At 41.6% G+C, this 27518-nt stretch overlaps 1 protein-coding gene across 1 annotated transcript; it reads right to left on the minus strand.

Annotated features, from left to right (window-relative positions):
• Positions 1–1834: 1834 nt before the first annotated feature.
• n4bp1 (nedd4 binding protein 1) lies at positions 1835–23402 on the minus strand. Its single transcript, XM_005463060.4, has 12 exons — positions 22643–23402; positions 18791–19018; positions 18246–18419; positions 16294–16808; positions 14188–14539; positions 13581–13913; positions 13108–13343; positions 9463–9593; positions 7573–7669; positions 7147–7254; positions 3847–3948; positions 1835–3754 (listed from the first exon to the last, which is right to left on the minus strand). The coding sequence occupies exons 1-12, from the start codon at positions 22952–22954 to the stop codon at positions 3403–3405; spliced, it is 2940 nt and encodes a 979-aa protein (XP_005463117.1). The 5' UTR covers positions 22955–23402; the 3' UTR covers positions 1835–3402.
• Between the last annotated feature and the right edge of the window lie 4116 nt (positions 23403–27518).

Raw genomic sequence — 27518 nt, forward strand, 5'->3', positions numbered from 1 at the left:
GCAAAGAAATGAATGTAAGTAAATCTACATCTAACATATCCAGTTCAGTGGATGCGCCTCCTGTTTTTGACGTTTTTTATTTTATTGGTCTTCCTGTTGTAAACCTTCATTTATCAGCATTTTGGAAGCTTTTGTTTTCTTTCCCAGTTTGTTGTTGAGCTTGAGATTTGTGAAGGGTGTTCAGGTAAAAATATTGTAATATCAGCATGAAGCAATGAGCCAAGTTTAAAAGACAAAACATTTAAAACAAAATTGGAATTATGATTAGAAGCTCAAATGCTAAAACATGATGGGGGCTAGGTGAAGTACAATTTTAAAAGATTGTGGCCATCGTGAAATTGAATAAAATTCATTGTAATAGTAAAAGCTGATCTCCCCGACAGTCGGTTCATTTGAAAACTTTTCAGGTCTACAGGGAACAACATAAAATACAATGTCCGTTTCAGGTCTATGTTGTCATTACAGGTGTCTCAAAACTGTTAGGAGTGGTCATAGAGCAGGAAGAAATGCAGGTAAGAGCCTTGGCAGCACAGTGTTTAGCTGGGTCGCCCCCACGATGCTGAATCAGATAAATGGGTATGGAAATGAATGAATGAATGAATGAATGAATGGAAGGAAAGAAAAGTAACGGAGCTATTAAAGAACTAATTTAAGATACAAAACAAAGTGGGACAATCTGCAACGATGTTCAAACCAATAGTAAACTAGTCCACTGTCCATTCGTTTTTACAGAAGCATTACGAGTGGATGTTAGAAAACAGCTGGAAGTGCTGATGTCTACAGCAATATTCAGTTAGAGTGAAGCATTTAGGAGACATTCAGGGAAGAAACCAAGACCTACTGGAGGGAGAGCTGGACAATCGGCGTGAAAGCCCTCCAAGCCACATCTGCACCCCAGGCAGGCATCACTGTTCCCCTGGGAGTAAACCAGCTGTGACAGATGTTAGCCAGAGAAGTAGGGAAATGCAAAGCTTACAGCAAACACTGAGACCTGCTGCCTGACACTGACTGAAACTTTGTGCCAGACGGTGGGCTTAGGTAACGTGTAACATATATGCACTGATGTGATTTATAATTCAATGCAAGCTCTTCAAATACAACCCTAACCCTTAATGGAAAAAAATCTACTGCTGCTTTAAAAGGTAGTGATGTGCATACAGGGAGCTTTTCATTGATTCAGTTCAGATAGTTAAACATGTGAGTGGTGGCATTTACCAAAAAAAAAAAAGCAGTTCTAGTACATCCCTGTGATACTGCTCTTAATGCATCTGGTGGCCTCCTTAGTTTCTCATGTGGATGTAGGGCAGGCTTTGAGGTCAGACAGGTAGATCACGCAGGCAGTTCTTCCCCATTCTGATGCTCAGTTGGAACTTCAGCAGGTCATCCTGACTATACCTAAATGCACAGATTTGCTGCCATGTGATTGGCTGAATAGATATGTAGCAAAAATATAAAAATACAGTGTTAAAAGCAATGCAATCAGTGCCTCCTCAGGGTGGTTGTTTTAAAGAAATTTTCATTTTTATTTTGTCTTAGTTTGTACGTAAATATAATTAAAATACAATCACCCCGGAAGAGATCTCTCAAAAACTTCTCACATTCTTAGCATGTTAGCATGAGCCTTCTTGTACAATATTTAAGACATTAAAAGCAGACACGAGAGTTGCCCATTTTTTTATGGAGAATGCTGCATTTTATTCTTTTTCCACATACATAGAACCATATGTGCACTGTAGCCAAAAATGCGCATATTTACAAAAACGAAATCAATATACACAAAAAAATTATAATACAAGAGAAAATAAATCCTTCAGTAATCGTTACGATAACAACATAGCAAGTAAAAAAAAAAAGTTATTTTTGACACCTTGTGAAGTTTTTGTGCAGAGATTCTTTTCTCACAAGATGAAGTGTTTGTATGTTACAAAATCAGATGCACATTAAATATGCAAGCTGCAGCTCAGGGTGTGTGAGGGTGAAACTTGTTTTACACCGCTGCAGCCTTCAGTGCGGTACATCTGTAATTTAAACTCTGTCATCTTTTTTTGTGAGCAAACTTGTGATCCGTCATTTTAAATGTAAATTAATTTTCAAAGGGTAAGTCTAAACTGTTTTAGTGTTTGTTTCCATTCAAGGTCAGACAACTGACACGTGTCGGCTACAGACAGAAACTTTTAACCCAGAGCGGGTCAGTTTGGGAAGAAACGTCACTTTGAAGAGATCATCAGAGCAGCAAATTCAGGTTTTCTTCAGAGATCATTTATAAAGTGCAACTTTGAGAAAGAACACAGAACTATGAGAGAGAAGGGACTTTCTGCAAATATCATATGAAAAAGAAAAATCACCAATGAGATTAAATAAAACAGTTTATAATGGTCTACCTTTGAAGGGGGGGAAGCATCTAAAACTGGGTTTGAGAAGGCAGAGTTGGATGGGGCTAGTTTAATTAACTAGAAACGTTTTTTGGTAGTTGTTTAAATTCAGCTTGAATATGCACACGTATCGTAACTCTGAGAAATGGCTTGTGAACAACAGCCTCTAAATGTTGGCCACGAGCACGCCTAAGGCCGTTTCTTTAACGTGTTCAGCTGCTAAAATAGAAGCTCTGATGTAATTTCCTGCTCAACTTTTGACCAACTACTGCTTTTGGGGATTTCTAGTCACTGTTTACACTTTAATCCGACTGATCTCATCATGCTTCCTGAAATTCTGGCTGTCTCGATTAAAACGCAATTCGATGCACTGCAAACGAAATCAAAGTGTTCTTTTAAATTTCCCATGTTAATGTTGAACGACTCCAAACTGCACAAACCGATGTTAGGTTTCGTAGCCTGGTACTGCTTGACAGTGGGGGGGAAAAAAAAAAATGCTTTGCTGAAAGTTTCAAAACATGCAAAAACCTGCCAGCGTCACTCGTGTCTCAACATAAAGCTGGAGAACCAATCTGAGAGTCTGTATTAAGAAATCAGCAAAGTTCAGGAGAGAAACGGTCGTGCGCTGATCTGGTGCCACGGTCCAAAAAGAGCGCGCCCAGTGCTGGTCCCACATTCATGGAAACTGGACTGTTGTCAAGAAACAAAGAAATGATTTATTACCTAGAGAGACTTTTCTTGTTTGACGAATGTGGCAACTTAACATTTCGGCGGCGCCGACACCGGTGCTGTCGACCTTAATCGACCTGAAAGTGAAGGAAGAAGGAGAGAGAAAGTAGATCGTCCCAAACAATAGGTTTCAATAGTAGCAGCCAGTTTGACGATCAGTCTCGATGAAAAATAACAATAATTAAAAAAAAAAAAAAAAAAAAAAAAAAGTCCTCCAAGCTGGAAGAGATGGTAAAATAAATTATTTTTATATATATGCGCTGCGTGTATATCTGCTGATCCTCATAGCTGAGATAGTTCTTTATCCGAGCAGCAACCCAGAAAGGGCGTTCAGGTCTCTCATGTATGGGTTGTCGCTGAGGATGCGGTCGATCCGCTGCTTCTGGTCGGGGAAGATGTCGTACAGTTTTCTCTTCAGCTCTGATGTCTCCCCCGGCGACCGCTGGGGTGGAGGTGAGGGAGAGGGTGAGGGAGAACGGCGAGGTGGGTGCCATTCTGGGGGCCCAGAGTGGGGCCAGTGCGCAGTGGTGTGGGCCATCAGGGAGGTGGGGGTCCGCGGGGTAGAGTGAACAGCTTGCACGTAAACTGGCTGCTGCTGTGAGGGAGGACGGAGGTCCGGGGGTCTGAGAGGCGGAGGCGTGCCCGGAGCTCTCCTGACAGGAAGAGAAAGAGGGTGTAAGAAGGAGCAGTGCACAGCACAGTAACCAACACTGACCCGACATGGCCTCAGTATTTCATCACACACCAGCTGTCTTTACGGAGGAAGATGTCAAGGTGAGGTCCGTCCTTTCCCAGAGGGTCATCGGGGATCATGAAGTGGTCCTCCACAAAAGTAAACTGAAGCAATCTGCCGGTCAAAGTGGACAAATTCACAAACTGTAACATCCAAGTAACTGCTCTTAAACTAGTGTTGCTTTTCTGCAGCTTTTAAATTCTTACTGTTGACATACTACATGTTGAATTACTGATTTCTAATAACTACATTTTATTCTTGAATTCTTAACATCACTACAAAAGCTGGAAAGTACTCTGGAGTTCAGACAAGATCATCAATGCACCAGGAGATCCAGGCGATGCAGAACAAAGGAAGACACACTTTTAGTTTCTTTGCTCATACCTTCCTAGAAATGACTTAATATTGTTGCTGACAAATTAACAGCGTTTTCCATGAAAGTACTGATTTAGGTACAAATGTCTGTTTTTCCCCCAATAAAAAAAAGTTTTAAAAATAATTAGTCTGTGAAAATTATTTAAAAATGTTTAGAGTTTTGTTGTTTGTTGATGAAGAAATACAGTGGCTTGCAAAAGTATTCGGCCCCCTTGAACTTTTCCACATTTTGTCACATTACAGCCACAAACATGAATCAATTTTATTGGAATTCCACGTGAAAGACCAATACAAAGTGGTGTACACGTGAGAAGTGGAACGAAAATCATACATGATTCCAAACATTTTTTACAAATAAATAACTGAAAAGTGGGGTGTGCGTAATTATTCAGCCCCCTGAGTCAATACTTTGTAGAACCACCTTTTGCTGCAGTTACAGCTGCCAGTCTTTTAGGGTATGTCTCTACCAGCTTTGCACATCTAGAGACTGAAATCCTTGCCCATTCTTCTTTGCAAAACAGTTCCACAACTGCCCTGTGACAGCCTCAGAAGTTGTCTACGAGAATATTGGGAGCAACAACACCATGAAGTCCAAAGAACACAGCAGACAGGTCAGGGATAAAGTTATTGAGAAATTTAAAGCAGGCTTAGGCTACAAAAAGATTTCCCAAGCCTTGAACATCCCACGGAGCACTGTTCAAGCCATCATTCAGAAATGGAAGGAGTATGGCACAACTGTAAACCTACCAAGACAAGGCCGTCCACCTAAACTCACAGGCTGAACAAGGAGAGCGCTGATCAGAAATGCAGCCAAGAGGCCCATGGTGACTCTGGACGAGCTGCAGAGATCTACAGCTCAGGTGGGGGAATCTGTCCATAGGACAACTATTAGTCGTGCACTGCACAAAGTTGGCCTTTATGGAAGAGTGGCAAGAAGAAAGCCATTGTTAACAGAAAACCATAAGAAGTCCCGTTTGCAGTTTGCCACAAGCCATGTGGGGGACACAGCAAACATGTGGAAGAAGGTGCTCTGGTCAGATGAGACCAAAATGGAACTTTTTGGCCAAAATGCAAAACGCTATGTGTGGCGGAAAACTAACACTGCACATCACTCTGAACACACCATCCCCACTGTCAAATATGGTGGTGGCAGCATCATGCTCTGGGGGTGCTTCTCTTCAGCAGGGACAGGGAAGCTGGTCAGAGTTGATGGGAAGATGGATGGAGCCAAATACAGGGCAATCTTGGAAGAAAACCTCTTGGAGTCTGCAAAAGACTTGAGACTGGGGCGGAGGTTCACCTTCCAGCAGGACAACGACCCTAAACATAAAGCCAGGGCAACAATGGAATGGTTTAAAACAAAACATATCCATGTGTTAGAATGGCCCAGTCAAAGTCCAGATCTAAATCCAATCGAGAATCTGTGGCAAGATCTGAAAACTGCTGTTCACAAACGCTGTCCATCTAAACTGACTGAGCTGGAGCTGTTTTGCAAAGAAGAATGGGCAAGGATTTCAGTCTGTAGATGTGCAAAGCTGGTAGAGACATACCCTAAAAGACTGGCAGCTGTAACTGCAGCAAAAGGTGGTTCTACAAAGTATTGACTCAGGGGGCTGAATAATTACGCACACCCCACTTTTCAGTTATTTATTTGTAAAAAATGTTTGGAATCATGTATGATTTTCGTTCCACTTCTCACGTGTACACCACTTTGTATTGGTCTTTCACGTGGAATTCCAATAAAATTGATTCATGTTTGTGGCTGTAATGTGACAAAATGTGGAAAAGTTCAAGGGGGCCGAATACTTTTACAAGCCACAGTATGTTTACAGGTATGTGGAAATGAGAAATATGGTTAGAGTCAGTGATGAGTCTCTCCCTCCAGTAGCATCTTTATTAAACCAGTTTGAAATAAAAAATAAAAACTTCACAGTATCTGAGATTGTTGTCATGGAATTATAAGCTAAGCTAATTTTCCCCCTGGTGAAGGCTGAACTAGTCAGCCTGAACAAAACAGCCTTAAATAAACAGAGCTTGTGTACGGGGGAGAGCCGCTCTCTGTGTAAGCAGTCACAACCAGGAATTAACCCATGACAGCAGCGCTGGATGGCGTCACACCAACTCACACAGCGGTTTCCTGTACAAAGGGGGTCTTTAACCGAGACACCGACCAACAGGGGGCGACACAATCCCACAGTCTCATACATTTAGCCCTTCATACGGGCTCTGGTGGAGCGCCGTATGATAGAAGTCATGGAAAATGTTACATAGCTACTTTGAATACAAACACTCTTTGTGATCACTGATTTATATAAAGTTTCAATATATTTATTCAGTTTGCATTTATTTTATTGTAGCCTTAACTGTAAATGGGCAATATCGGCATACTAGGTGCGCTGAGAGTAATTTCTGTATTCATCAGAATATAAGTATGTCTGAGTGGTTTACAACACTCTCTGCAGATACAGCAGAGTATGAATGGTTGATATAAACTGATTTATTTTCCTCAATACTTTTTCAATGGTTCTCCTGCGTGACCAAAAACGTGTGAAGGACACGATGTGTGTTCAAAAATCAATCATTTAAAGACATCTCTTAGCCACATTAAATACGTTGCTTTAACTGATGTAGCAATATGAAATTCTCATTAAGGAGTAATAAAATGCATTATTCACTATTAGTCACCAAAAAAACAGATCCTTTGATTGGTGACACACGTAAAAATGCCGTACCCCTTTAGTTTCCTGCACACACATGAATTCTCAGCTTCCTCTTCCTATTAAGGACTCGCTGATTGATAGTAAATGTAAATAAAATGGTTTTAAATAGAATTTCAACCTTTAACATTGCTGCCTGTGTGGACTTTCCAGTGCCATGTTAGGTAATGCAACATGCAAGCGAATGACTCACTAAGCTGTATACACAACATACAATCACCTCTCTTGGATGATCCTACGCCAGGTGTCCGAGGTGTCGACAAAATCCCTCAGGTTGTCATTGGTTACAATGATGCCGTCTGTTTTTTCTGCTAGGTGGAGCATAAACCTGACGGGGAGAAAAAAAGGACACTCAGGATTTTCCCAGAGTTCAAAAATATTATATGTGGTGATTATATTAATATTATAGGTGCTGGTCAGTTTTATGGTGAATGATCTGGGCTTTAAAACATCATCATAAAGTCATCATGTATCTACATCTATCTTCTAGTCATCTGTTAGAAAAATACAGTACAGATGAAGGTCAGCGGGGTGAGTCTGGGGGCGAACACACACAAGGGAACTTACAACAACTGAGCAATTCAGTTATTCGGTCTTTGTCCATCAGTCTCTGTGCCCTTAGATACAAAGTGTTTTCAGGGTGTACCTGTCATCATGTGAGGATATCCTCTGGCCACAGACTTCCCTGGAGGGGGTGAAAGAGAGCAGCCTCAGGTCTTCTAGCTGGTTTAGAAAATGTTGCTCTGTAAGAAAACACCGCCGGCTGTGTCAGTAAAAACAATGACGGCAAAGTGAACACACATGTCTACTAAACAGGTTTGTTTGGTTCCCGTAACGCAACGACCTGCAAGACAAGAACCGAAACAGCTGCTCCAGAAGTACTGCTGCGGATATGACCTTCAGCTGTGTTAAATACAGAGTTTCAGCAGAAAAAAAATGTTTCTGTGTTTCAACTAAAGCAACCCGTTTGAATTAGAGATGGCACGATACCACTTTTTTTATGTCCGATACCGATATCATAAATTTGGATATCTGCCGATACCGATATGAATCCGATATAGTGTGTTTTTTAATATCTTGCTGCATTTTGTATAAGTTCATACTCAAGTTTAAATAAACAACAACACTAAAGCTATTCTATTATACCTGTATGTAAAAAATACACTGCGCCCAAAATATTTCATAGTTCAGCAACACTGATCAATCTAATAAACTTAAACCTGCTCCATCCTCCCTATTCTGGTATTTTAAAGAGTACTTAGCAGAAATATTAAGCAACCTAACTAATAGGGTTGCAAACTCCCAGCAAAAAAAAAAAAAAAAAAAAAAAAACGGAACCACCCCCACCCTCCACCTCATGATGCTTAATCGATGTAATCAACTTTAATTTGATGCAGGGTGAAAAAAAATGCACAGAAATAAATTATTTTTCAAGAATAATTAAACAGATTCAACAGCTTTCTTCAACAGAATTGCAGACTGCACAGATGGTACCTGCCCAAAGGAAAAAGTACTATAGCTCACTAAGGTATATATTAGACTTAATAGTTACTATATACAGTAATGGACCTCTATACATTTTACATCAGATTAAAACTTTGGGTGTAAGATTCAGATAATTATTTATTAAAAGCTAGACATTTTAAATGAGAATAAGAAAGAAAAGTATGTCTTTGTGCCCCCTTTTCCCTGTTCATGCCCTATCGGCCCCCCTGGCTAAACTTTGCTAGATCCGCCCCTGCACAGTTACCAGCCGTCAGCTATGTAGAAAAGGATCCTGGTGTAGAAAGTAATATTAAATAAATTCTAACAACAGCTTATCAAGGTTAAATGTGCTGCTGTTGTTCAGCCGCTGGTTTCCTCTTTCTGGTGCAAAGTGGGCCAAAAACAAAGAAGAGAGACGGACTCGTGACAGAAAAGCCGATCAGCTGATCATTAAGCAGTTTCACGATTGAAGTAGCAGCAGGAGAGGGAGAGAGAGAGAGGCAGTCGCTCCATATATCGGTTGTTAAGCTTAACATGGGAACGCTTTACAAACATTCAGAGATGAACTTACACACTTGCTTTACTTCTCTCTGGGATAACTTCCTCGGAGATGAAATGCTGGTTTGGTAGCGAGGCTACAAATACACACAGCCGCTCTATCACGTGAGCTCACTGCTCCGACGTGCTACGGTTATGAGCAAAGTTACGCCGTGTCGCAAGTTTTGTGAGGTGGTTTTTTGATATTTAATGGATCGGATTACATTTTTTATTTCTCGACGATATCCGATCCAGTAATTTAGGTCAGTATCGGACCGATACCGATACGTAATATCGGATCGGTCCATCTCTAGTTTGAATATTTGTATTTGATTTATCACAAGTGAATGAACTGTAAATAAATCGAATACACATGGGAACAATCAAAAGCCTGCTGATGCTTTTTTGTGGCTGTGTCTCCAAGACAACAAAGGACCAAAGGAAAGACAAACAGATACTCTGTTAAAATATTTTAATACACATGTGAAGACTGGGCTGTATACACCTGTCGTACCTGTTGTTAGTCGATCCCTCTTTTGACGCCACTGGGGGACAAAGACTGTGATTTCCCTGTGTCCTCTCTTCCAAAATGTCTCCACTGCTAGTGCTATACCACGACAGGAGAAGAACCGATGAAGGCCATGACTGCAGAAGTGAGGACGAGAAGGAGAAGGACACAGTTAACTGGAGAAGACAACAAACCCATAAAAACAGAAGTAATGCACAGTAATAAGCCCCCCCACGCCGCCGCCCAAATAAGGCAATCACCACAAACGCTGAACACATGTAAACACATTTCAGGTGATGTGTGGGCAAAAGAAGTCACTACAAACCTGGGAATTCATTAATAAACACAAACAAATACATAATGCAGGGCGCATCGTCAGCTGACCCAGATTCTTGTCGATGACGTGCACGACCTCCATATGCGCACGTCAGATAGGTGTAATACAACATCGGTCGCTAGGACGCAGAAAACCACAGAACAACAAAAGCAGCACACGGCAGCAGACATGAGAAACTCCCTCACAGCAGCAGGAAGTTGGCCTCTCTTGCTGAAATCCACAGACCCAAAAATCTTATCAGCCACGGAGGTATTTTTAAATATTTGGCCTTTTTGGCACTTTGTTCAGCGTCATTCGTACACCTCAACAATCACCACCTCGGGAGAAACGGCACACGCGTCAACGCTGGCAGCCCATCAGTGGATTTTTATGTTTGGGGGAAATCTTGTGCACATGGTTATTTTCAGAGGAAATGTTAAAATCTTACAGTAGTAGTGTATAAGGCTTCTGTGACCCCTGTTTGATATACAAAAACAGACCGGCACAAGTTCCCCTTTTCTTCACTAAGAACCGAATGTACAACTAAAACGGCGGCTAATAAACGATGAAACAGGGAAAACTAGACTGGAACTGCAGATTTCTGTTTTGGAAAGCTGATGTTCTTGAGGAAATAATTAAATGCTGCTTTATGAATGAAGCTTCTGTTCATTCTTTTTTTTTTTCCCCATCATGTGAATTCCGGTTTTGTCTCCCCTGCGTACTTCCCTGTACACAGAGTTACTATCGTGTTCAGAAGTCTTACATGTGCTGCGGTAAAGCAGAGATGACCAGCTCACATCCTGGTCAGCTGCTCTACTCTCTTCATACAGCGTTTAAAACCTTAGCAGTTCCAAAAAGTGACACAAGTCTGACCAAAAATAAATAAACAGATAAAATAATGATGCAACAAGCTAAAGGTAGAAAGTGGCAACGAGATCCGTCTGTATACACTCTGCCAAAAACAAGCAGAACTGTTTTTAACATCGACATGATAATTCATCTTTGATTGTAGTGACTTCACACAGCGAGTTCCTTAAAACACGAGAACTGTGAAATGGAAACTTTACACTATGAAATTTGATGTCCACCTGAATTCTTCATGTAATGGTGCCATTATAATATTCTTATTAATATCTCAGTAATATCATTCTTGTAATAATGCCAAATTGTAAAAAATGCTGTGAGAAAGTGCCCCGTATTTCACAACATGGCTCTTCATACTCAGGCGGACGCTCAAAGCTGATAAACTCATCGTCTCCGACGTCTTGCAGATGCACAGAGTTGAGGCAGAGAGTGCACACGGACGCTGCACAACAAGATAAACTTCAGCTTGTGGTCAGAGCCTAAAGTGCAAAGTCAGGGGGAGTTCCACTCGCCGCTGATAGAGAAAGTGATGAATGAGAAAACAGCAGGAAGAGATTATGCAATCTAAAAATCACCGAGCAAACCTGACAAGGGAACACATTTCAAAACTTTACATAACCCCATAACCTCCTTCAGGATCAGTGCCTTCATCCCCGAAACTCAAATTACTTTAGTCATTTAAGGCAGGTGTGATTATTTCAATAAATATACAAGAAAATCTCTTCCTGTGTCTGTACAGGAAAGCGACTGCATTGATTTTGGCTCATTTTGCGTTGCGTATTAAATACAATAATGATCAAAACTGAGTCACAGTGCTGACTTGTGCGTTTCCTTTAGACATACTTCTGGTAAGGAGGGACGATGAAGTAAGAACATGAAAGGAAGTAGCTGCAAAAATGAGAGGGCAGGAGAGGGTCATCCGGGAGGAAGAGTGCCAGCACAGAGCCAACACAATAATCTGTGTTACACACATAAAGAATATCTTATCCAATAATCAGAAAGAAACATACAGATTTTTTACTAGAAAGGGCCTTTCTTCTCAAAAACACCCCCACGGTTTCACCCCCACACATCAATATTGTGCCGTTACACGTGCTTTCGCTCCGTCGATCACACACACACACACACACACACACACACACACGTGAAATCACTCGCAAATATGATGACTAACAACAGTATGTGACTGCGTGGGCAAGGTTTTGGTGCACCTACACAACAGTTGTAGCTGCGACCTACGCGCTCCAACAGATGGTATTGTGTGAGAGATGGTGTGACCTTAACTGATGATGATGGGAAGGTGGATAGCTTCGTTAGTAAAAAGGAAAAACGTGGTGCGAGTAAAACAGGTGCGGGAAGTGACACCAATCAAAACACATATTATATTTGTCATCAAGCGACTTACAACATCCTGTCCTTACAGCCATGATTAACAAATGCTCGTTCTGACTGACACCCTGCTTTCATCTCTTATCTATAATGGTGAGAGGAGCAGATGGGGATTCAGATAGACAGCCTTGAAAATGTTGCAGCTACAACATTTTCAGCATCTGGTAAATCTTCTGATTTACCGAGTCATGCACAGCTTTGTACTTGATGGTATCTTGTGGATAATCCTGGCATACATATATATGTATATATATGTATTCTGCATCATCTAAGCTGAACCAACATGACCAAGACATTACCAAGATGTCAGGAACAAAGTCCATTGGACATATGAGACTAAAGTGGAGATGATGCACAGCACCAGGTTTGGAGAAAACCAAAAGCTGCAAATTAGCACAAACACCTCACAGCAACAGCTAAGAAAAGTGGTGGAGGGCTGATAATCAGGTTTGCTTTGCTGCCACAGCACCTGGAAATCTTATTGCACTGACCATGAACTCCTCTATATACCAAAGTATATAGAGTGAAGCCATCTGTGCAACAGCCAAAGCTTTGCTGAAATGTCATGCAACAGGACACTGATCTCAAGCACAGCAGCAAAGCCGAACCAGAAAAGAATCACGATGGTGCAACGGCTGTTTGTGGGACCTTAAGAGAGCTGTGCATGAAAAAATGAGCACAAACCTCACTGAGCTGAACTGCTGTTACTGTTGCTAAAGACAACAAGCTACAAGCTGCTGAAACGTGTTTTTCACAGGATGGCGAGGCGTCCTGTGAAAAACGGACATGGTGGGTTTTTTTAAATAACCCGCTTGGAGCTCAGGGGTATGCATCAACACATAAAAAACATCCAATTTGTTAACTAACCTTGAAAAAAAAAATTGACATTTTATACGCCCTATATTTAAACAATGATGTCAGCTGAATAAGATTGTGCTTTTTATAATATTTTTCTGACAGATGAGAGGGATCTGAAACTATAACAAAAAGTAGTTGTGTATATAAAGTTTTTACTGAATGTGAATATCTTACTTGGTATGGAAAGGCCAGACTTTTCAATATAAATGTCTTTTTACACTCACGCCATAGCCACGTTGCTGCCGTCTATGATGATGTGTCTGAGGTCTGGGCGTCCTGGCTCGTTTGGCAGGTTCAGTTTGTAGGGAGTCCTCAGCGACTGATGGAAACGAGCCAAGCCCGTCACCGGTGGGGCCGGTGAGTCATTTGCGGGAGGCGTCCGTGCTGCTGCCCCGTGGAACCCCGTGTGGCCGATTGTCTGATAGGAAGAGGCTGAGGGTCGGGCGATGGGCTGAGCTGACTGATGAGGACGAGACAAAGAAACCGTGATGTCACTGATGTTATAAATCCAACAGACCAGCTGTTCGGGCACGTGCTGCGTTTAAAATAACTGCTCATTCCCAGCTTTGTCGTGTGCGTGTCTGTGTGTGTGTGAAAAGACAAGAGACACTGCACAAAATGCTACCTCAAAATGCCACCTGTTAAACAGAAAACTTCACACACACTATTTTTGACTGAACACTGGGGTAATACCTACACTGGTGGTTGAAGCCAGGGATGCAGTGGTGGCAGTCAGCCACTGAGGCGTGCTGCGCAGCGCCGTTACGGTCTCAACCTTCACCGATCCTCCCAAAGTCTGAGTCCCACCTCGGGACAAGTAGTCCCTCTGCGAGATGCCTCCGCCTCCTCGTGCCAAATAGTCGGTTCTGGAACCCGACTGTGCGTCGAGGTGCGCCACCGTGATCATCCGAGACATTTTGTCTGCCATTTTGGTATCAGTGGGGATGATATCTTCATCGTCGTCAATTGTGATGACCTCATAGTTTCCTGCTCCTCCTTGAGCGCTCGAGCTCCTCTTAATAGTGATCGCCTGAAATGAGGTTTGAATCAAATTTTAGCACGTGTTACTATACAACGCCTCGCCATGGGTTAAAAAAGGCATCATATCTGATAAGATATCAAAGGTTATCTCAGGTGAAGGTATCAGACAGCAAGATGAAAGATAATAAGAAGCAGAGAGAATAATATAGGAGATGTACATGTGAAGACAGGATCGCACGCTACAGCTAAACCTTTGGCTCTATGGCTGTCTTGGTGAGACGAAGAAGTAAAGCTGAAGTGAGTTATTTTAAGTTGTCAAGTACCTGCTGAGTGCTTGTTTCGCTGCCGCTGCACTGCCTCCTGTGCCCAAGCCCATTACTGCTGCTTCCATACTGTTTGGGCTTCATGTTCTCTTTAGATCTCCCTGGGTCCGCCGACAGCCTGCTCAGCTCGCGCTCCTCTCTGAAGCGGGAGGTTGCAGAGACGGATGACGATGAAGAGGAAGCATCTGAGGTACGCACAGAGTTCAGTCTTCTTTCTTTTTCCCCTCCTTTCGAGCTCTCTTCACAACGCTTAGTTTCCTCCACAATTTTCTCAAGGACGAGGAAGGTATCTTCCGTCTGTCCTGTTGCCTTGACAACACGTTCCACCACTTCCTGCTGGTAACCCATGGTTCTGGGGAAAATGTGATTTTGTAGCACGTTACATTACTGGTGGCTACAATGCATCCGCTTGCCTTTAATGGCTGTAAAGAGAGCCGTTCAATTCCAGTTCAAGAGAAACTCAAACAAATCAAGTAACATTACTGGGTTCATTGCGTCGTTCAGACACAACTCACCTTTCTGTCGATGCTTGTCACAGCTCATACTGACGAACCGCTCAGCAGCAGAGTTTTTTTTGTTTTGTATACTTTATTAATCCCCAGTATGGAAATTACTCCCTGCATTTAACCCATTCAGTCATTGAAGCAATGGGCAGCCAATCCAGCACCCGGGGAACAGTGTGTAGGGATGGTACCTTGCTCAGGGGTACCTCAGGGTAGCCGTTTGGTGTATTTGAACCCCCGACCTTCCGATCATGGGGTGAACGCTCTACCTACCCTACCCTACTGAGTCTACTGAGCTAAGATAACTTACCCACCTGAATCTAATCCAGTGCCATGTAATATATCTTGATGCATGCTCAATCATCCAGGATGAGCTTTGATCAGTGGTTGTTGATCAATGGTCATGAGAATTTGCATATTAGTGATCAAGGAACTGACCTCCCAGCCCATTGTTCATTCAGTGGTGCTTGTTTCATTGTGCAAATGTACTGTTTATAAGATTGGAAACCTGCAGTCAGCTGAGACTGACGAAGTCACCTGATGATGACGAAACGTTTCTCCCACTGAAAACGTCCAGTTGAACAGAATCAACTTTTCAGTGACAATTTTGGCAACTTTCCAAATTGGTTCATTAAAAAAAAAAAAAAAAAATTCCTCTAAAACATGTTTACTGTTGCAAATTAGCTGAATATAAACATAATTTCTAGGAGATTTGGTTGGCCAGGCAGATTCTGCCAATACACCGACTCTTCCCTTCCTCTCGGTTCTCTTTTCCTTTCAGTGAAACGTGACCTCACTCGTCCCTGCCCTTACATGCTGTCTGCCTCTCTTCATTCAAGCTTCAGTCCATGCTGACGAAAAGCTCGTGCAGACTCACAGATGTGTGTTGAAATCTTGTGAGCATGCATTTCAGACTCGTTATGAGTTGAAGTAACGTGTAAATGTTATGTGATGTCCCACCTAGTCATCACGGCTTTTAGGGAAAGCTGACTGGATTGCACATTCAAGACAGGAGTCATTAGGAGATCAATGAAAAGGAGGCACGTCTGAAAAGGGTACGTGAGGTTGACTCGTTCTGTTATGATCTCACCACAAATGAGTAAGGAATACTGCACAGTGAAACTCAACAGTTAGCCACTCGATGTGATTCAAATGGACCACTGAACCTTCGTATTACTTTAATTTGAACATCCAAATCTATTTTTGTACTGTACGCGTACGTACAGTGACCTAATGTTTCATCTTAAACAGGATCAGAACAACCAGGACAACAGGCAGCAGGTCTCTTATATGTACATAAGCAAATGTGAGCTCTGTTCAAATACAAAATCTATTCTTCATTCAGATTTCAACTAATTCTTATATTCATTAGCAATAAATCTTCCAAAGAGTATGTTAATTTAGTCAATAAAACAAGGCCATCACAATATCCTTCATTCCAGGTAATATTCGACTTACTGTAATGTAAAACAAAGAAAAACTGACCACATTTCAAATTATGGTGGTCGTCTTTAGACCCCAAAGACGACCACCATAATTCCAAAGAGTTCTAATATAAATCCGAGGAATTAATTTGGAAACATTTGACTAGTGTGACCTTTACCTGAAAAAATTGACCAAGCAGCGGAGGTTGGTTTCTGGGCTGACTGCCTCTCCCTCATCTGAGACACCCTCAGCGGAGTCCAGCATGTTGGGCCCAGATACGGTGTTTGCCTTCGCTGAGGAGGAGAGGGACGACGAAGCAGAGGGGGTTTTGGATCTACAGCTGCTGCTGCCCCCCCGGCCCTCTCTGTCCCTCTGTCGCTCCCTTTCTCTTGCTCTCTCCGGCGACTCTTCCCTCCGCTCCAGAGAGTACTGTCTCTTTGTATCCCGCGTCTCGCTGCCTGATGAGCGCCGCTTGTGCGTGGGCCGATTGCTGTTAAGCAGGACTGCCTCGGGACCTAAACCGATTCCACCTCCTGCTTTACTGCCTCCGCCAAGAGATGATGGCGTGGTCCCTCGCTCTTCAAAACTAGTGTCCAGGATGCGGTTGGAGAGCTCCGTCACAGGTGTGCTGCTCTGTGAGCGGTCCTGGTCAACCTCCGACATGCTTGGATGGAGCATCTGGTTGAGCTGAGTCTGGGGAAGGAAAAACAGTGGTTGTGGCCTCAGTTAGGAAACTACAATAAAAGTTCCTTTCAAACTGGGATGCTTGCCATAGCCATCGTTCCTATCGTACTTTCCTGTGTGCCCTACGTGGTTCTTCTTCCCGATGCCAGAAATGACGTACTTAGTGTGTGACTTTCAAAAACTTGTTTTTCAACTACTCTCTTACTTCATAAGTTGGTAAAACATGATTTCTAAATACCTAAAAGTACAATGAAGCCGTTAACTTGTTGATAAATAAATAATTCAAACGGTAAATGGCCTGTATTTGTATAGCGCTTTACTGCCTAAGGACCCCAAAGCGCTTTACACTACATTCAGTCATTCACCCATTCACACACTGGTGATGGCAAGCTACATTGTAGCCACAGCCACCCTGGGGCGCACTGACAGAGGCGAGGCTGCCGGACACTGGCGCCACCGGGCCCTCTGACCACCACCCGTAGGCAACGGGTGAAGTGTCTTGCTCAAGGACACAACGACCTAGACTGTCGGAGCCGGGGCTCGAACCGGCAACCTTCCGATTACAAGACGAACTGCCAACTCTTGAGCCACAATCGCCCCATCACACTGAATTCATATTTTTTAAAACTAAAACAAGCTTCATATTAAATAATAACTAGTTCAACATTTTGGCGACAGATCCAAATTTGTAATTCTGCAGCATCATCACAAAAGTTTCAGAGCACCAGTCATGCTCTCTAAACTAATCAAAGACATTGTGGTTAATGGGGGACTACTATGCATGATTCACAATGATCCTTATTTACAACACACTCCTATCTCTCAAAAACACTTTGAATATAACCCACCCACCCAAAGCCAAGGCTGGCAGTATGTTTAGCATCTGTGTTAGTAAATCTCCCCTTCACACTCACAATGGAAGTGAGCAGTGAGGGGGTGAGACTGATTTTAGCTCAATGCCTATAGCTTACCAGTTTTCTAAGTAAAAACGGGGGGAAATTCTTACTGACTTGTAAAGCTGGGAAGCATCTTGTTGCCGGGACGTAGAAGAATGTCAGCAGATATTAACAGCTAATTCTACACAGTTATAACAACACTATAAAAACGTCTTTTATTACACATGACCTTGAAGTTAACTTTCTTCTGACTGACCACACCTTCCAACCTTTACTTTCAGATCAGTTTGTAAACTTAAGCTGCTTACGCCAACTTAATGAACACAGAGGTATATTTTTGGGTCGAGCTGTGGTTAAACACAAAATAATACCAGTCATGCATCAGAAAAACTTTTTAAAATCTTAGCATTAAATCTTATAGCACAAGGCTACAAGCTCAACTACCCACAGCAGTTCCAGCTTATTCTCTTTGAAATTTGCAGTTGTCATCAAAAACTCTTGGGTCACAGCGGTCATGCTCTACGTGCTGCCAGAAAATGTTCACACTAACCAGAGAAGAGGTGTTTGCGTTCATAGGGGTGTGAACAAGTCCCAGCAACTCCTCCTTCAGGGCACTGGGAAGCAGCAAGAGCTCCATAGTGTACTTGTCATCCCTTTCCTCCACGAAGGACTTGAATGCTCGTTTTACTGTTGGTTCTCTGTCACTTGGTAGACTTCGCTTCTCCTGGACAAAACACAAAAACAGTTGAGTGTGTGGTATCACATGCTGTAGACTACTCCTTAAATAATTTTTAATGACTGCTAAGTTGTTTTCTCTAGAAAGCCCACGGCGTTCCTTCGTACCTTTCATTTTGTCCCATCAATAGTTCAAAACAAAAAGGATTCATTTGCAGAAAATTTTCACATTTTATGACTGAAAACCAGCAAATCTGAGTACATCTGATTAAAAACTACGAATAAGTTGGCCATTAATTTGCTGTTAAACGAATTTTACAACTATTCATCAGCTTTCCACAATATATATATATATGCAACCCCCCCCGGAGTCACGCAACTACTACAGAATGAAACTACGTCTGATAACAAGACTCGTACTTGGAACAGTGCCACAAACTGCTGAACTCGGCTTTGAGCCATCACCACGGGCTCAGCCCGACCCAACAGCCGCAGGCAACCCGGCTCTTGCACCAGAACTTCAGCGCTTGTGTCCCGTATGAGCCTGTCCAAAAAAAGGCCCCTGGCGCCAGCAAAGATACAGTGCATATCCACCGGGTACCGCTCTTCTTTCTGCAGTTCTGGGTCGCACAGTCCTCGAACATATTCCTGCACAACAAGGAGAAGACAAAATGTAACAGAACCACAGCGGTGAGTACTGCATTATGACTGGAGTGTTGTTTATCGTCCATCTAGGAAACAAACAAAAACAAAAGAAAACAGTCAGAATGACCTAATTTAATGTATTTAGCAAAAAATACAAAAAAGAATATAAATATTTCACACAGTAAGTGTTGTCTTGTGCTTGACGTGCCCACACACCTGTAAGGTATTTAAGATGACACGTGATGAAACCAAACTCTACTCACTGCTTTAGGGAATCTCCTGGCTGTGGCAACTGTTTGGATGAATCAGCTGCTGGTGGGTACGGTAACTTTCTTACAGATAGTGTTTTGCATTTTTTTAGTGTTTCTCTGCCGATAAGAAGTGACTCAGCACCAGCAATGTATGATGACTCAATGATGTGGTGGGAGAGACAGAAAGGGTGTGAGATTTGAAAGTGAGCAGGGCTATAAATATGTGGGTGTGGCTTCTTAAAATAAAATAACCAATAAAATGAGTTTCCTTTGGCCCTGTGTACAAACTATACAGGCTGAGAGATCACTGCTGCATATACTTTAGATTTTTAACAACTAGAAATAATGATTGTATTTATAAAGGGGACTGTCAGGGTACACGTGTTTGCCTGTGCTGCGTAAGGAAGCGCACGTTTTCTCAAACGAATTATTAAATAAATGTTTCTATGTTTCTGCAAAGATTTGAGCATTTTTTAAAATTTATTTATTTTATTTTTGTTTACACATAACAAAGCAATACAAGCCCCATCTCCGGGAAGCTTGGACTGCAGCTCCTTGTTCTGCAGTCTCAGTGAGCTTTAGCACTTTTCTACCTGCTCTAGGTCCTGGTTGGAGTAGCACTCTAACTGTGAGTAAATCTTGAAATCAGTCAATAGCAATCCAGGACAAGGGTCAAGGACAATGACCACCTGGCCAGCAGGCCAGCTGGTAGTGAAAACACTTGAAGGTAGGGCCAAAGCAAAAATATAGCAAAATAAGCAAAATACGCCAAAGCAAAATAAGCAAGGCTGTCCACTGGTAACACAGTCACAGAATCTAAACATGAGTGGCCAACCCAAACAAACCTTTTAAAATATTAAGTATTATTGCATATGCTATAGTTCCTGATGTTAAAACTTATCACTAAGACTCTGTTTCCACACTCAATACATATTATTGAGTACCACTGAAAACTAAAAGCAAACTTATAACAACATAAAGTCTAATGCCTCTCCAATGGATATTTACCAAATGTAAATCTAAGCCTAATCCATCTCTTCCTACCAGTTACCACAGTATTGATGGTATTGGAGGATACTTTTTACTAGGGAAAGAGTCCCAAACAAACAGTGGAATAAACATTCCCATCTGCTCATTGCAAAGATAAAGAGAAAATGTAGCATCTGTACAAAAAAAATATTACGTCAATCATACAAGACGTCTAAGACTCTAGTACGCATGGTCAGAATCACATGTTCGGACTATGGAAGGGAAAAAAAGAAATGCAGTCATGGGAAAAACAGTAGTGATTTCCCAAACTGGAGGAACTGCCAGCATCAACCTAATATAGTTAAGCAGGACGCCACTGACGACTTGCATGTCATTCTTATCATGAGTTCAACAGGCTCACAGTGAAATTACCATTTCCACATTCATTTCTCGGTTGACTGGCAGAGCTCGGAGCAGCTGGTTACAGTGTGCCAAAAAGAAAGAGATGCATGACACGAGATGCAGAAGTGTGAGCGATGCTCCGGGAAATCACACAAAAGTGATCTGATTGAGATCAAGATTCACATGTTTACAGATCCCTTGCATGACTAATTATGCCGTAAAACCTCTAGAAACACATCACATGACTTTTAAATTGATGGCTGTGTAACAAGCTGACTTTGGTTTCAGGTGAGGTAAATCAGTCACAATGAGTAATCTCTCTCCAGCAGTGGTGCTAAAGAGCGCTGCTCTTTCTATTATTATTATTGTTATCATTATTATCATTATTATCATTATTATTATTATTGTTGTTATTATTGCATTTTTATAATAACTTTTAACAAACTCTAAATGTTCACCCTAAAAAAGCACTTAATAAGACGGTCATTTAAAAAGCAGATCATTACATACGTATTACAATTTTACAATCACAATGGCTCCACAAAGACACAAAAACTTCACATGTACGGTGTTTAGAAACTTAAAAACTGCTATTTTACTTTGTTATTATCCATGACTTTAACCATTTTTTGCACATTTTTTCTTGTTTTGTTTTGCTAATTTAGTGGTCTGCCTCATTAAAATTATATCTACAAATAACATAATTGCAAATGCTGAATAAAGGCAAAGAGTGGAGTCTCCTTTCTTTTCGTTAAGGAAAGGACTATACTGGCACTTTGAAATTAGCACCTAATAAAATAACTTTGCAAACTGTTTAGGGAGCTGAATTAAAACAAACTGTAATAAACATAATTTCCTATATGGAGATTCCCAGGCATGCCAATGCCTAGCCAAAAACTGGAGTATTTGGAAGTAGGAGAATCACAATAAAGATAAATATATATAATATATATATCTATACAACTAACTAAATAAATAAGGCAATCAGAAACTGAGCAATTTGAAAATAAATATTTAAAGTTCTGAAGCTAGACATACAACTACAGGAATAAATAAGAATAAAAAAAAGAAAACTATTATGTATGTTTACTCAGCCCCAGGCGTTAAACAACTAAATGCTAAACTAATGATATTCTGCTGCAGTTGTGTCTGTTCATGTTTGACTTGTAAATAAAACACCTTCTTACACCTTTGAGCTCTCAGCAGCTAACATATTTTGCCTGTTGTTCTTCAGGTTGTGTAGTAAGGTAGACGCCCACACATTTGCCTGTACAGTAACTATTTTGATTGTACTGTATTCTTATATAACCTTCAGACTCCACCTGTTTGGTAATAGCTTAGTATTTTTTCTCATGGCTGTACAGACACATGAAAGGGAGTCTTCAGCCTTTGTTTTGGTTAAAACAAATAGCAACTAGTTAACAAACATTGTATCCAACCCCACCTAAAAATCATTGTGAAACCGAGATGGCCTGTTTAACATATCTGACAGACAGTGTGGCCAACTGCTTGTGGCTGTCTACTCCACAGTCCAACAATAAACTAATGAAAGCAAATGTCATGACATTTGACAAGATACCACAGCGTAAATATTGCGATATCATCTTATGAGCGTTATGAGTAGTGTTACTTTCATTAGCTATCTGGGCAAAATTCATAGGTCATATTTCATCATTCATATTTTCCTGTGATAGAAAGGATGAGATGCCATAAATGTTGTCCTTTACATCGCTCACTAATACGACTTTTAAACAAGCTATTCATCTGCACACCTGAAGAATATATTTAAACCCTAATACGTGATCTGCCAAATATAAGATTGTACAAGTCAGACGTGTTTCTGAGCTGCACCAACACTGAGGGGCACAGTCAGCACTGTGTTTGATTTAAAAATAATAATGACAGCAGCTGACCTGCTCTTAGAATAATAATGACAGACTTGTTGTCAGACTGGTCTGCTGGCTTCGCCACAGAAATGCAAGCGAAAGCGTTTTTAAGATCCTACCTTTGCCTTCGACACGTCTTCTCTGTTGCCTCTGAGCTGCAGCCATATCTGCCGTAAGGTTTTGTTGCCGTGCGACTGTCCTGTGTGGTCCAGCAAGCCGATAATGGTGAACGCTACTTTAAAAACCTGCTCCACCCTCGGTTTGGCGCATTTAAGCTCATCTTCTTTATCCTCCAGCACCGTAAACTCGTCCACTGTGGGGCTCTCTTGCTGCTGCCTGCCGGCGGACGCAGGCAGCCTGCTGCCCGGCTGCTCCGGGCACGTTAGCTCGGTGACTCGTCTCATTCCGAGGAGGGGCCGCGTTGTTGACATTCTGCCTCTCTCTCACACCGTCGTTCCTGGCGACGACGTCTCAACAGTCACACCCTTTGTGGCTCTTAGGAGCCTTCGGGGTGTTCATGTTCTTCTTGCTGTGTACTCCAGACCGACTCAGCGACGTTTACACGGCTAAACGACATGAACACAGCGGCAGAGCTAGCTAAATAACTCGGAAGCCCCTAGTGACGTATCCGGAAAGTCCCAGTGATGGCGTCATCAAAACACGACAGTGCTTGATGGTGCGAGCTCAAAGATGGTTATCGCTTGAAACGAGATATCAAAACAAGACGCAGAGTGACCTACATCCTTACGACTTTCAAACCGGAGATGGAGATCCTGTGAGATGAGACTGTCAACACCCGTGTGTGAGCGCCTGAGTTTTACTTTGTTGGGCAATTTGTGCAGCGGCACAGCTGCGGATCTACACAGGCCAACGAGCAAAAACGCCACAGCAGAAAAAAAGTCCAACGTTGCCCTCTTGTGGCCGTGAGACGTAATTGCTCGGCCTATAGGGAGGCCATGTAAACATAAAATAATGAATCCATGTGATAATAATAAAAATAATAAATCATTTTTCACTTGCCACCTTTTGGGGTCCTCTGTCACACCATCCCTCTGCATGTCTTCCTTCACCACATTTATGAAGCTCTGGTGTCTTCCTCTTTTCCTGTTGTAGTTAGATTTATGTTCAACATCCTTTGCCTAATATATACACTATAGCACCTCTGGACATGTTCATACTATTTCTGTCTTGTCTTCTACCTTTGTGTCCAAACAACTCCGCCTGAGCTGTCCCTTTCATGTACTTTTCATTGCAATGAAAATCTTAACATCTTCAAATCTGCCACGTCCAGCTTTGCCACCATGTCCAAAGCATACATCACAACAGGTTTAACCGCTATATTTTGTAGACCTTCCCTTCCTTTTCCCTGTGTCAAATCCCCCTGACGCTCATCTCCACTCCCTCCACCTTGCCTACACTCTCTTGTTTGCAACTCTCTTCCTTGCAACCTGTAGTCAAATGTCAGCTTTTTGCAAGCCGCCACATTGGTACAGGCTGACCAGTAATTTGTTTATTCTGTTGAGTATCCTCTTACACTTTATTTCTCTTGATATAAAACTTGAATAAGATAAGGTGTTAAAAAAAGATTTTGTTCAGTGTGATGCAAACTCATATGGAGTTAGCCTTCTAATGAGCTCTCAATTATGCATAGAATAATAATAATAATAAATGCCATCCGATATAAATTTGTGTAAGTTTTTCTATACTTGAAATTACTTAATGCAATTTGTGATTCAAAATAGGAACAAACATAAAGGCGTTCTTTCAAATATCTACGAAACAGTGGAAAAGCTGTTCAAAATCAAAAAATAGTTGAAAGTTACACATTTTTTTGTCCCGTGTTCAGCGTCATTACAATTTTAAAAATAGTATATTAGAAAAACTTTTACATTTAAAAAAGAATAAAGTACCTCTCAGAATCAAAAATGTCTTTGGTATTACTTTTTCAAAAAACGTGCCATTAAAATGTTTTTTTAATGTATTATAACTGTTATACGAAAAAAAGGCCCTGTTAAAAAAATTGAAACACTTTGGGTGTGTGAGGTGTGATTACACAGCTTTAGAGCTAATTCTCAGATGGGGACTAGTCTGGACATGTGATGTGTGTTGATGACGATTATCAAGACAGACTTGGTATTCTTTGAACCCATTGTGTGGTAAGTAATTAATACGTCACTCTCAAGGAAACAATATGTAAGCATAATACCTAACCGTTTACATGTCAGCGTATTAATCAGATGTCATCTGGAGAGTTTCCCGTTTTTGTCACCTCAGTGTTGTCTACCACACCCTTGACCTTTTTCCTTTTGTCATTCTTTAGCATCTACACGTAAATCACCCTCCACCTACTGGTCACTTCCTCCTCCCTTCCTTTTGTGCATCTACATAAATGACATGCTTTTCCAGGTGTTATGGGTTACTTTACATTCCAAAACACACTCTCTGAGAAAGAAAGTAGAGACAAATAGCCAAAGAGCCACTTTATGGAGTTAAGTTCTATTTATCTGACCACAGTTAAGAAGAGCTTAACAAACTACTGGTACTGTAGTTCTCCTCTGACCCTCAGATTGTGCAACAATGTGCCACCTTTGCATTACAATAAAGATTTAAAATACAAATTTGAAGAGAAACAATCTGAAAAAGGGACATAAATCTGATAAGGAACAAATGCATTAGAAAAGCTCCTCATTATTCACAAGGGAAATTACTGACAGGGGAAGTATACACTGAAAACAAGAACACAAGGAGACAGCTGTTGTTACTGTGTGTGACTCTGAGCTGGTTGAGAAGACAAAGGACTTACACCCACTGCAAGCATAAGCTTTACAGTCACTTCAGCATACACTTGGATTGTGTAAGTCAAATGTGCTGATTATTTATTTCCAGATCAACAACAGTTGATCAGTGAAGTTTACTCTATACTGTAAACCATAAAAACCATGCCTAATGCATGCGCAGTCATCCAGATAAGAAAATCTCAGGAAATTGATGCTGTTCATCTGGACGTAGCGTTTTCAGTGGGAGAAACGTTTCGTCACTCATCCAGGTGTCTTCTTCAGTCTCAGCTGACTGCAGGTTTCCCCAACCTTATAAACAGTACATTTGCATAATGACTGAAACCAGCCCACTGACTAACACTGGGCTGTGAGGTCAAGTTCAAGATCATTAATGTTCAAATTGTCACGACTTTTGATCAGTACCATTCAATGTTAAAATATAAAATACAAAAAGTCATTGTTTCGGCATTAAATATAATGTGATAAATCTTCTACAAAGAAACAATGTGATTTTAATTTCTTGCATTAGCACTCCAGGGTTAATGCAAGCTTCACTAAAGAGCTGTGCCCATAGTTGGTCAATGGTGAACTGTGACGGTAAAAGAGAAAATGAAGTCACGAAACTCAGTAGACCCACAGTTTCGGTTACAGGAGTATTTACCAAACGTTTCCTAACACTGTGAAACATCATAGGGATCTAATATATATCTTTTCCACTAAATGTGCAGAATTGAGGAAGTGTGTGTTCTTTCTCATAACTTCTCATTTCTAAAAGAAACCTTGTGTAATTTCTTCATTTAAGTTGTAGTCTAACTTGACGGAGGGAGTGAAACCATGACGTTAGTGAGCTGAATAAATAATTAAGTTTTGTAAAACCATCTAACCCCCCCCCCCCCGAAACATATTAAAAATGTCTTCTTATTTTCGCATTATTGTCATAATATTTGACCAGCAGTGCACCTCACTTCCAAGTGTGACTCTCCTTTTGGCAACCAGCTGAGCTTTTGTAGTCCATTATCAGGATTCTGTAGTATTAGCAAAGCGGACCCATGTCAGCAATTCGTGCCACCACAGTATTCAGTGTCTAGTTTAAGAGCAGTGGTCAGATTTTCTGACACTGCAGTTCTCTCTCATAGGTCCTTTTGAATTCTCCCCCACATTTTTTCTCATGACAATTTCCATCAACATCAAGTCAAAATACATGCTGTTGTGTCATACACTTACTTGTTACTGTGTGCTAAGATTTTTAGGGTAAAAGGATTAAACACAAATTAAAGGGGTATGGATTGGGGTCAGAAATGTTTTACTAGTTAATAGCAGATCACTATCTCTAGGTGGAAATAGTAGTTCATTGTTCATTCCCTCCCACATCGCAAGCAGGTCTGGCCCAGATCTGGTATCAAGCCGGCATTGCTGGTTGACTTCTGGCATGATAAGACGTATGTCATCCAGATATGGGCCAGGCCTGGCATAGATGGCACTGTTTATGCGATGGCATGCCATATCTGGCTCGATTGTGGTTTGGGTTATGTGGCCCAGGCTCATAGAAAACAGGTCTGTCCCAGATCTGGCATCAAGCTGGCACTTCTGACTGACCGGTATCATGGCAGGGTGTATGTCAACCAGATGTGGGCCAGGTCTGGCAATGATGGCACTATTTATGTCCCTATTCTCCTATTTTAGTTAGAAGGCCCAAATGCCATGTTGCAATACTATACTGCTATGGTAGCCAATGTTTCAAATGCAGATTTGACAGGTTTGTGAGTGTACACTTTATCCAAAACTTAGTGACAGTTTACTCATGTTTACCACCGGGTGGCTGTAGCTCAGGCGGTAGAGCAAGTCACCTACTGATTGGAAGGTTAGTGGTTTGATCCCTGGCTCCTGCAGTCTGTATGTCAAGAGTATGAATGTGTATGAATGTAGTTAGGAAGCACTCATTTAAGAGAAAGTGTATGATTGGGTGAATATGGCATGTTGTATAGAGCACTTTGAGTAATCCAGGACACTAGAAAAGCGCTATATAAGAATCAGTCCATTCAGAAGTCGTTATGTTACTTTTGCGCTATTATGTTCCGGCACATGTTGTTATTACATGGCTTGATTAAGGTACACATAAGCCTGACATCTGGGTCAGCACAGGGCCAGCAGTGTGTCTGCAACTGGCCTTGTGCTGGCCCGTGTGTGGGCCACCTCTGGCAAACCAGATCTGGACCAC

The sequence above is a fragment of the Oreochromis niloticus genome, linkage group LG7 (genome assembly GCF_001858045.2).
Source record: "Oreochromis niloticus isolate F11D_XX linkage group LG7, O_niloticus_UMD_NMBU, whole genome shotgun sequence".
Classification (NCBI taxonomy): Eukaryota; Metazoa; Chordata; class Actinopteri; order Cichliformes; family Cichlidae; genus Oreochromis; species Oreochromis niloticus.

Bases quoted from the DNA above. Each gene is read 5' to 3' on its own strand.
- n4bp1 (XM_005463060.4), bottom strand. From the start codon at position 22,954: ATGTCAACAACGCGGCCCCTCCTCGGAATGAGACGAGTCACCGAGCTA. The intron at 13,914-14,187 runs GTACTTGACAAC...ACCTCATTTCAG, and splicing joins GCGAAACAAGCACTCAGCAG to GCGATCACTATTAAGAGGAG. The intron at 7,255-7,572 runs GTACACCCTGAA...TCTCCCCGTCAG, and splicing joins ATATCCTCACATGATGACAG to GTTTATGCTCCACCTAGCAG.